The sequence below is a fragment of the Kogia breviceps genome, chromosome 9 (genome assembly GCF_026419965.1).
Source record: "Kogia breviceps isolate mKogBre1 chromosome 9, mKogBre1 haplotype 1, whole genome shotgun sequence".
Taxonomy (NCBI): domain Eukaryota; kingdom Metazoa; phylum Chordata; class Mammalia; order Artiodactyla; family Physeteridae; genus Kogia; species Kogia breviceps.
In genome coordinates this window covers 83,432,107-83,443,388 of record NC_081318.1, presented here as the reverse complement: position 1 = coordinate 83,443,388, position 11,282 = coordinate 83,432,107, and the positions used below count along the sequence as shown (strand labels likewise).

At 30.7% G+C, this 11,282-nt stretch overlaps 1 protein-coding gene across 4 annotated transcripts in view; it reads right to left on the bottom strand.

Moving 5' to 3' along the window:
* Positions 1 to 3,176: 3,176 nt before the first annotated feature.
* The window catches only part of HGF (hepatocyte growth factor), an 82,619-nt gene continuing 74,513 nt past the window's right edge, over positions 3,177 to 11,282 (bottom strand). For 2 of the 4 annotated variants that reach the window (XM_059074307.2, XM_067042726.1), the window contains 5 exons: positions 9,994 to 10,068; positions 8,993 to 9,139; positions 8,393 to 8,499; positions 8,126 to 8,271; positions 5,518 to 5,725 (listed from right to left, as the gene is read on the bottom strand). In XM_059074307.2, coding sequence (XP_058930290.1) covers positions 5,549 to 5,725; positions 8,126 to 8,271; positions 8,393 to 8,499; positions 8,993 to 9,139; positions 9,994 to 10,068 — 652 coding nt within the window. In that variant the 3' untranslated portion in view covers positions 5,518 to 5,548. Of the gene's footprint in view, positions 5,726 to 8,125; positions 8,272 to 8,392; positions 8,500 to 8,992; positions 9,140 to 9,993; positions 10,069 to 11,282 lie in introns of all 4 variants that reach the window. The other 2 variants (XM_067042723.1, XM_067042725.1) reach the window with 2 other exon arrangements.

The window sequence follows — 11,282 nt, the reverse complement described above, 5'->3', positions numbered from 1 at the left end:
GTCAATTAATCAATGACAAAGGAAGCAAGAACAGCCCCTTCAATAAGTGGTGTTGGGTAAACTGGACAGCTATATGCCAAAGAATCAAACTGGACTACTTTCTCACATCATGTACAAAAATAAACTGAAAATGGATTGAAGACTTAAACATAAGGCCTGGAACCATAAAACTTCTAGAAGAAAACATAGGCAGTGTGTCTTTCACATGGATCTTAGCAATATTTTTTGATATGTCCTCAAGGGAAACAGAAGCAAAAAATCAACAAATGGTACTCCATCAAACTAAAAGGCTTTGGCACAGTGAAGTAAACTATCAACAAAATGAAAAGGCCAACTGAATAGGAGAAGATATTTGGAAATGATATATCTGATAAGGGGTTAAAATCCAAACTATATAGAGAACTCATTCAACTCAACATCAGAAAAACAAACAACCTGATTAAAAAATGGCAGAGGACCTGAATAGACATTTTTTCCAAAGAAGACGTCTAACAGGCACATGAAAAGATGCTCAATATCACTAATCATCAGGAAAATGCAAATCAAAACTACACTGAGATATCACCTCGCACCTGTCAAAATGTCCATTTTCAAAATGATTATATATAACTAGACTTGCCAAGAATGTGAATAAAAGGGAACACCCATGCACCGTTGGTGGGAATGTCAGTTTTCACAGCCATCATGGAAGACAGTGTGGAGGCTCCTCAAAATATTAAAAACAGAATTAACATACAATCCAGCAATTCCACTCCTGGGTATATATCTAAATAAAATGAAAACATTAATTCAAAAAAAATATGCACCCCTATGTTCATGGTAGCATTATTCACAGTAGACGAGATATGGAAGCCACCTAAGTGCCCATGGATAGATGAATGGATAAAGAAGAAATCATACATATATACCATGGAATATTACTCAGCTGTAAAAAAAGGAATGAAATCTTGCCTTTTGCAACAACATGGATAGACCCTGAAGATATTGTGCTAAGTGAAATAAGTCAGATAGAGAAAGACAAATGCTGTATGATTTCACTTATATGTTGACTCTAAAAAAAAGATAAATGAACAGTCATAATAAAACAGAAACAGTCATAAATACAGAGAAAAAAATTAATGTTTTTGCTGGGTTGGGGGTGGGTGGGTAAAGTAGCATGGGAGAAATAGCATAGTATAGGTTTAGGATAGAATGGAGTTTTAGAAAAGAGTGTAAAAAAATCAAAATTTAGAAAAATCAAACAAGATAGGTATATACATTTGAAATATTCTTACTGACACCGAAAAAGATTGAGTACATATATTCTGCTTGGACCATAATCATCAAGAAGATTAAGTATTTTATAATGGGCTGTAGAATTAGATACATTAATCATCACTTGAGATAAGTATCTATGCCAGAAAAATTAGTAGAGCAACCTTTTGGAGGGGGAGGCAGTATAATATAACTTGAAATAGGCAATGGTTTTGCAGAATTCTTTTTGTTTAGATCAGTTTATAATTAGTTCTTCCAATTTTGCTTCCAATTTGAATGAAATGAGTGAATTTGATTCATATTTATTCTGAATTTAATGCATATTTTGAAGATATATTCCAAATTGATTAATTGAATTATAATTCTCTTTGTAATATATAGTGATATGGTAAAGATATTCAGATGATCATTCATGACAACACTATATATATATATATATTTATTTATTTATTTATTTATAAGCAAATTATATCATAGCACCACTCTAGCAAATATGAAGAATGAATAATTATATTTTGCAATGGGAGAAATTGAAGTGCATAGAGATTAATAGTTTGCTGAAGACCACTGATATTACCATAGATACAAGTTGTAATAGAATAATATTTTTTTGTCTTAGTTCTATAGACAGGTTACATGACATTTCTTGCAACAAAGTATATGTAATTTCTGTCAATGAGATCATTGTTGTTGTTTTCTGCATTAGACCCTAGAGCAGATTCAAATATATCCATGTATATAACTAAAACAAGAAAAAGAGCATTTTGATAAAATATTTTATTATTATTAATAATAATAATATAATCATGGTTATAAAAATAACAACTTTATTAACTACAGAAAATGTATATACACGTCATAACCACAGTGTTCCCCTTTTGGGTAAGCGTCCAGCTATACCATTCAATAGTCAGATTATCTATTTCCTATTTACACACAAGACAAACAGTCATAACATCCACAGTATTCCATTTTCAGTTTCCTAAAGACAGAAACTTTCTGTGCAAATGGAAATGAACCTACTTACAATTACACTGTCAAGATTTACAGGGTTCAGAGAATTTTAACATTTTTTTTGTATTAGTAAATTCTTAGCTGAAAATTCAGTTGAACGTTGAAAGATAAATTCTTATTGGATTTTATTGTGAAAAGTAATTTATTCACATAAAGACTACATCTCATTTCAAATAACTTTATTTCTCAAATGAGTTTGTCTATAAATATGGGATATAACTGATTGAAAGTAGTTCTTTTATGGACCAAGTCAATTTAAAAGTGTTTTAGTATGAGAGTTTACTAAAATTCTTTACCTCATGATCCCTATATTGCAAAACCATTATTTCTTTTTAAAAAATGTTTAGAAACAACAAGAAAATTCCTGACAGCGATTTCTTATTTCATGACAGTGTTTTTTTCAAGAGAATATTGTGGCTATAACATTCACTTTGTACAGTACCATTGGTACCAACAAGAAATATTCACAGGAATAAGTGAAATACAATTTTGCTATCACATGTCATTATTGTTATTTTTCTTGCCTTCCAGTGTCTCCCATTTCCCATAGTTTGAAACACTTAGATAGCAAGTAAGAGCCTGTTAATACTAGAGATTGACTCAATATAAACCATTGTACTGAGGACCTGCCCACAGCAGATAGGTAAAAGTCATTACACATTTTACAATAAAATTAAAGAAGTATACAAAAGGATTATTATCCCTTCTGCACGGCAGAGGCATTATGACAAATATTTTAATTTTACATTACTATTCCTGGTAGACATAAGAAAATGTCCACAATTATAACAGCATATAACCATTATTCAAACAGCCAAAATAAAAATAACGTTGAAAAGTTAATTTAAAAGATCTTTTTTCCGTGACTCGAAATGGATTTTTAGATAAATTGGATTTTTAATTTTTTTGTAGTTGATTAAGAAAAGAATGCCCAGGAAATAGTATCTTTCACCAGAGAAAAATGACATGATTATTCCCTGTTGTACCACCTAAAATAGCATGGGTCTTGTTCATCTTGCTTTTATTATCAATTCCATCAATCTCCTCCTATTAAAAGGAAACTCTCAAAGAAAGAACTGCATGTTACACATGTCTGATGGTTTATTGGTGGTCTTGTTTTTACCCTTTAATAAAATGGAAAACACTGAGTTCAAAATGTCTATAAAGTTAGCTTCATTTTGTATCTAGGTCATCCCTAGCTCTCTGTGGAAATTTAGAGGAAAAGACATAAAAGAAATATTTTAAAATCTGAGTATTTAAAAGAATTACAATTCAGTAAATGTTTTACAAATATCATTAATATGTGACAATAAAATTTTGCCATTTAAATGAAAAATATTTTAATATTTAGACAATATGCCTTTGAAATTTCTGTATGTTGATTATAATGGTATATTACACAAGGGAGAGAGAAATACAATCAGATAAGCTGGTATGGAGTAGCAACTTGTTGGATCTCTCTTTGCTTTCACTGTTTTTTGATACCAGCACATATCTTATTACAGAAAATAAGTAAATAAAATGGTACAATTTGGAAAAACATTTCTGGATTTGCTGCCCTGTACTCTGTGGACTAAGCTCTTGAGTAAAGTTAAAACTGTTTTACTCAAGATTGAACATTGTCTTATGGAGCATTTAGAGCATCATTTGAATCCCTGGCCTTAACTGAGACCATCCAAAAGAAACAAGTTAGAGAAATGGAAATACTAGATTCAAAATATTCAAATAATTATTTGTAGAGAACTTTTATACAGGAATATTTTGTGAAAATTCAGACCTATCCTATTACTCTTTGTTATTTCATTTCTTGGCAAATACATGATGTTTAGCTAATCGTGACTAATACAACAATAAATATGATTTGGTTGTTATCATACAGAATACAAAATCTGAATATTTCCCATGCATTAGGAAAGATCTATGTAAAATAAAGATAAAATGAAGATATTTTTGATAAAATATCTCATTCAGCAGATTTAACTGTACTTTAAAAAATAATTGAATACAGAGTTTAGACAAGCTAGTTCCTTTCCTTTCCTTTACATCTTTTTCCTTTACTTGACTGAAGTTTTATTAGGCTAAAAGACTTCCAGATAGAGAAAAGTATTTTGACTTCTTTCCTCAATATATATTTTAATGCATAATTTGATGAAAAGCTGTTTACAAATTTTGGAGACATGGAAATTTTCCTCTTAAATATTGTTTTTAATTTAAAGAAGGTGAGATAGAAGCCAATCACAGCAGCAAGTCTTAGAGTTAACATATTTAAATACATTTTAAAGACCAAAACACTTTTAAACTTCAATTATTCATCTCAGAATTGTTTAGATACTTTAGGAAAAAAGATCTAAAAACATCTTGCATAAATAATTGTCCCTAAATTTGAAGAAAAGAAATAATACTAATACACATATTAGCCACTTTTCTTTAAGAATTAGAAACTACATAAAATAACTTGGATGATAAATATATGTAAGAACCTAGGTTAGGTGTTATTTAATTTCGTAGGTCATGTCCACACCTCACATGGCAACCAGTAGAGGTCATCTGCAGATTATGGATGGAGGATGATCTGGTCACTTCTGTCTTGCACCTTTCCTTAATATTTCTACTGGTCTTTAGAAATTTTTATATTTTTCTTAAGGAAAAACTATAAGTACAAAATTTCAGAACATTTAGGGGTTATATTAGATACACTACAATTTGAACCGTAGTGCATGCATATGTGTACCCAGGCATTTGTGTATAGGTATATGCTTTTATACAGAATATATGTACCAGTATTACAGGATACATGGTGAGGAGAAATGAATGAAATATAATGTATGGCATATTAAAGGTAATATAATTTAATATAGAGTTACAATTTAAGGACACAAGATATAAATTGTTTTTGTGAGGTTGAAATAATGTTTAAGTTATGGCTTATTTATTATTGAGAAACTAACCTTGGAAAGCAGCTGAGAGAGATTAGTTGATCTTTTCCATTATATCTTTAGCATCCAGCAGTTATACCTTTGCATTTTTTAATCCATTCAAGTATCTTCAGGAGATATGTTACTACACTTGCATGTACCTTAATTCACTTCAACATTTACAAAATAACACTGACAAACAAAACAACAGAAAACACCCATAAATATTAATGAGTATCTTAACAAACATGACACTCAAGTAGTTGTCTTGGGATTTTTTAAGTTACATTTTAATTCCATGTTCTCTGAAATCTTCACGTAAAGGAGAGTTGTATTATTGGAAGCTTCACACACAGTTACATCAGCTATGACTGTGGTACCTTATACGTTAATATAATTTTGTGTATCCATTTTGCATAATATGCCACTCGGACAAAAATACCAGGACGATTTGGAATGGCACATCCACGACCAGGAACGATGACACCAAGAACCATTCTCATTTTATGTTGTTCACAAACCAGTGGGCCACCATAATCTCCCTAGGAAGAAGACATGCAACAATAACAACAAAGTATTATTTTAGAAGTAAAAATTGACAATTCATTAACATTACCTGTATCGATTTATATCTCAAATATACATATGTGCAAAAAAGAGAATAAGTTCAATTGAAATATGAAGACATAAAATTGATGTACTAGACCATTGGTTGTCTTTCTGTTAGACTGAGGTAAGTACAAAAGTTCAAAGTGTTCTGTCATGTGTAGTTATCATTTAAGTATGACTTGTCTTTTCTAAAATAGTCACTCATGTTTTAAAGTGGTTTTTGCCTTTGTTGAATGCAGACTAATTAACACATGACCATTGATAGCTCTTTAAGAAGGTAGATTTCATATTTATTTTGACTTTCTTCTGATGTTCCATGTATGTTCAATATAGAAAATTTGGAAAATGTAGAAAAATACATGTATCCAAAAACTCACCTGTAATCATACAGTTTTAATGATTAACCCACATTGTTTTCTCTTATTTCTCATTTTTTTCCTTTCCCTCAATCCTGCCCCTAGAATGATTTTAACAGTTAAATAAAAACTTGTAGGTGGTAGAATAATTCTGTTTACTCTGTGGAAATTGCTTTTCCAGGCAGAAAGAAGGAATGTTTCTCCACTTAGTCTTAGTAGTTAGTATAGTTATATTTATATTTTTTTCCCCTTTGTGGAAGGTAGGCTGTGATTTCATGGCATTTCTTGTATGGTAATCCTGTTGTATCATCATATATAGATAGGTGATAGACAGATGAAAGATGAATAGATTGATAAAATTATTTGTGTGTATATTTTTTATACATGTATGTTTATACATATTGCTATATATAATCATTTAAAAATGCTGCATCACTTTTTGTGCCATGTAGCCTTCCTAGGATTGCAGTGGCTAATTTTTGGCATCTTTGTATTTAGAAGAGTGCTTCCGACTATCTTGATTTTCCCCCAGTAGTGATGTGATGAGATAAAACTAAACTACTGCAAAATTTAGTTCTGTAATACAGGTGGAAAGAAGAGAGCTATTAACGTTCTATAACAGAGAAAATCAAGGTGGGGGTGAAATAGAAGATAAAACAATAAGGAAAATAGTTTATTCAAAGAGACTTCATATAAACTCTGCCACAGGTATTAATCTGGTTTTTAAATTAATGCACCAGTGATTACTGATATGAACTCTTCAATTCATTTTGAGAATTGATTTTGAGGGATTTTCACTAAATGTGATGCTATTGCTATTATACAAATGTTTAGGAGATTTCTTTTTTAGGTGTCTAGATTTCCCTGGTTTGGTGATTATATTACCCTGTTTCAAATATCAGTGATGTAAAAAAAAAATTCTGGAGGATGAGTGCATTTTTGAGAAGTGGCTGAATCAATTTGATTGATTGTAAATATAGATAAAAATAACAACTATGTGATAAATTTTTCAGTGCTAAAGTTAGCAATCTAAGAATGTATATATGACAAACCAGATTACAGGCTATTCCTGAAGAGCAGATATCAAAATAGTAATGGCAGTAGGGCTGGGATAAGTGCAAGCTTTCTAAATATCTCAAAGATCTGGTCTAGCTCAAAACTTTGTGTTTACAGAACTCAGTAATAAGTAAACAAACAAATAGATAAATAAATAATTCTTTCTCCTAGTAGTTTTCATTTGTGATGAAAATCTTAGTGATACTGATGTACTGGAAAAAACACCAAATTTGAAAGTGGTTATAAACACATAATCAGTTTTTAATTGTATTATTTTAATGTAATTTTTAAAATTCTTTAACTCAAAAAACATAAAAAATAAGTTTAACAGCTTGTCTATGTGAAATAGGGATAGGAACACTGCCAAGTGGAAAGAACAGTTGCTTAACAAATGAAAATGTCCAAGCTCTTAAAATCATAAACTTTGACCTTGTGGTTTTTTAAATAGAATTTGTTTAAACACACACACACACACATACATACACACACACACTGGCTTAACCAAAAACATATTTAAAAGTTTAAAAGCAGGCATGTATCTCTTACTAAAATTAATAGAGTTAAGTTAGAATTTGGGAAGATCAGTTACATTTAGAAAAATATTAGAAAAATGCAAGCGATTGTATCAAACTGCATATTGGAAACTTCTAATTTGAACAGCTTTCTCTTAGAGTTTTGGCTGTATTATTTTCTTGTTTTTTGAGAGACAAATGTCATCTTAGTTTACTGCCAATGAAACATGTATTGCTTCACTATTTAGCTAAAAAAATGTACAAGGATAATAAGGGTTATCTTTTTCAATTCCTCCCTCATAGAACACGTTGGTGTACAGTGATTCTCATTTGAGAAAAATAGAAAATATAAACACAAGAAACTATGCTATCCATCACATACTCCTTATGTAAAAATCTCTGTTTTTACCTCGCATGGTCCTGATACAATATTTTCAGCCCCAGCACATATTTCAGACTCATTCAGAGTCACCTTCCCTTGATGATATTGGCTGCATTTCTCATTCCCCATAATATAGAGATGTGCTACTCGTAATAGACCATCCGAGTTGATCACTAGAATGGCGCAAAATATGTACAGTTAATGAGCACAGGGTAAGGTGAGAAAAATAAACAAATACAAAATATTTTTACAAAATACATATGATATTGCCTTATCTTTCTAAAAATAGCTTACATCCAGTGTAGCCCCAGCCATAAACACTGCAAGTGGTTTTTTCAGGAATTGTGCATCCATAATTAGGTAAATCAATTGTACTAACAAAGTCATCCAGAACAGCAGGCCTGAAAAGAGAAAATATAATGGTAAGTAATCTTGATTGGATTCAACACAGAATTAACATATTAAAATGTAGTGTGAATGTTTAATATGATTCATTTAGAGAGAATAAACAATTTTGCTTTGCAGTAGGTAAAAGAGAAATTAATATTTACTTACAAATATTTAAGAATAAATGGTCACTGCTTTTTTTTAATCATTATTTTACCTGTTAAAGTTATCATATAATTGCTCACTAACCTTTGGTTTTAGAGCAGGCTGATCATACTGTTGGTCCAATTTCATATATTCACTTTTGAAAAATTTGAAAATGCCCCTCTCTCTGCCTCAGTACACACACACACACACACACACACACACACACACACACACACCCCATGTGACATATGCTTTTATAATACCTCTACATGAGAGAGAAAGAATAAGAACATAGTTGAAGAAAAAGCTTCAACAATTCCATTCTATATTACAAATATGAAACTATCTAAAGGAACTCACCTAGCAAGCTTCAGTAATACCAGATCTGATCCTTCCGGCCCATATACCAGTTGGGTAACATTTAGAACCTGTTTGCGTTTCTCATCTCCTCTTCCATGGACATCATGAATTCCAAGCCAAGCTTCATAATCTTTCAAGTCTTTGTTTCTAAGTAAAAAATTAAAATATAAAATATAACTTTAAAATATGTAATATTAATCACATATATTGTTATATTAGCTTATAAGGGCAGATAAATAACCTAAATTTAAACTTTAAAATATAATAAAGAGCAACATATTTGTTATGGGAGATTCTGAATACTACAAGAACATATAAGCAGGAAGAACCTTTAAATTGCTGAAATTTTAAATGGCTTTTTTATTTTTGAAAACTTGCTTATTCTTGCTAGAGAGTAGGTCATGTATGAAACATTCTCAGGTAAAGCACAGTACATGAGTTATAATTTATTGCAAATTTTCCTTTTTATCTCAAATGTGTGTGTTTTGTTTGTTAATAGGGATTGAATATTTATACTAACAAAATCAATGTGACCTTAATGGGAATCAAGGAGTAAGCTTACAAATGCTACCTCCTTATCTTTTCCTTATGCTAATTTCCATTGAAAATTATTCTCAGTGTTATTCTGAGGCTGGGTCTACATAACAAAGAAGTGAGGATTGAGAGAAGTTTGTTGATAATTCAGAAAAAGAATATCTAGGAATATACAGTACAAGGAGGAGGTTGGGGTAAAAATTATTAACATAATTCTAGCAAAATTTTTCCTCAAATGAGAGTAGTGCCAATCGTGGAAAGAGGTGAACAGAAGTAGTACCCATAAGTAAGTATCAATTAAGTCAAGGTAAATTGTATAAGCTAAATCTAAAAAAAGAAATTAATTTGTTCACCCTATGCTGGTGAATATCTGTTAAATGAATACACATTCTAAGCCTAAAAGCTAAGTGGAAGCCATACATATTTTTAAATGCTCAAAACAAATATTGTTTTCAGAAATACTTTACCGAGAAGGGAAACACTGTCTTGCAGTAAGAATCCAACTTTCCTTTATCAATGATCCTCCACAGATATGTTTATTTCTAAGAGAAAGAGGAAAGAGAAACAAGTAACGTCGCAGAAAGGGTGCCTGCCAATTAATGCAAAACCTATGGCTCCATTTGTTAAACACTTTGAGAGAAAAATGTAGATATTAACCCAACTAGAATAAAATGAGTAATCCTTTTATCAAAGGATGATATTTGAAGATTATAGCATTAGAACTTTTTTTCATGATGTGATTACAATTTTATGAAAGCAACTTTATTTTTGTATGAGGAACCCTGTGACTACACACAAAGATCCATTCCCAACACATATGTTCACGTGTGTGTGTGTCTATCCTTGTGAGAGAAAGTATGTGCTACAAATATAGGATAATTAGACCTATTTTAAATTCAGTGTTTGATTATGAAAACTGCAAATTTGAGTTTTTATTTAAAATCTGAAAACCATCTGGTGGTAACCATATATAATATTTATGCGCTATTCCCTTCTTTCATTACCATTATGTAGTTCTGATATATTAACTTAGAGTATAACTGAGTTTGAGTAATTTGTTTGTTCAGCTTAAGATCAACAATATAACATTTATTTATAAAATCAAAACAATTTTGCAAGACAGATCTAGGAACTTATAAAATATTTGTAGAGAATAATAAATACTAGAACATTTATTTGATGTATACAAAATCTGTAAATCCATTATTTTTTGGCAGACACATGGAAAAAAGTACAACTATTCACAATTTACATTTCCAAAGAGTACAGATGTTCAGTGCTTCAGAGGGTAATAGAATAAGATTCCCAGACTAAGACCACAGTTATTTATGGCCTGTACCACACAGGAGGTTAAGAATATATATCGAGTTTGAATTTCTATTCCTCTCTGTGAGTTTTGGAAGAATAGCTAAGCAGCTGTTGTTACTAAGAACTTGGATTTAAAAGGAAAAGTACTTTTAAAAAAAAAGTTTATACTACTCTGATCTGATGAAAAACAGTTTCACCTGCTTCTCCAAGGATGGAGACTTCCAAAGGAAGTCTCCTTTGAATAAGAATAAATTGAAAAGTATTTGTCTTTTTTTTTCTCCAGTAATGAGATTTGCAAAGATCCTCTAATTAGTTCAAAGATGCAGATTCTTGGAACATTTTCTATAATAAAGAAAATAAAACACACACCGCCCCCCCCCCCCCCAGTTTTACAGCCTTCATTAAGTCTTCATATTGCACAATCAGCTTTAATATTCTGGTGAGTTTC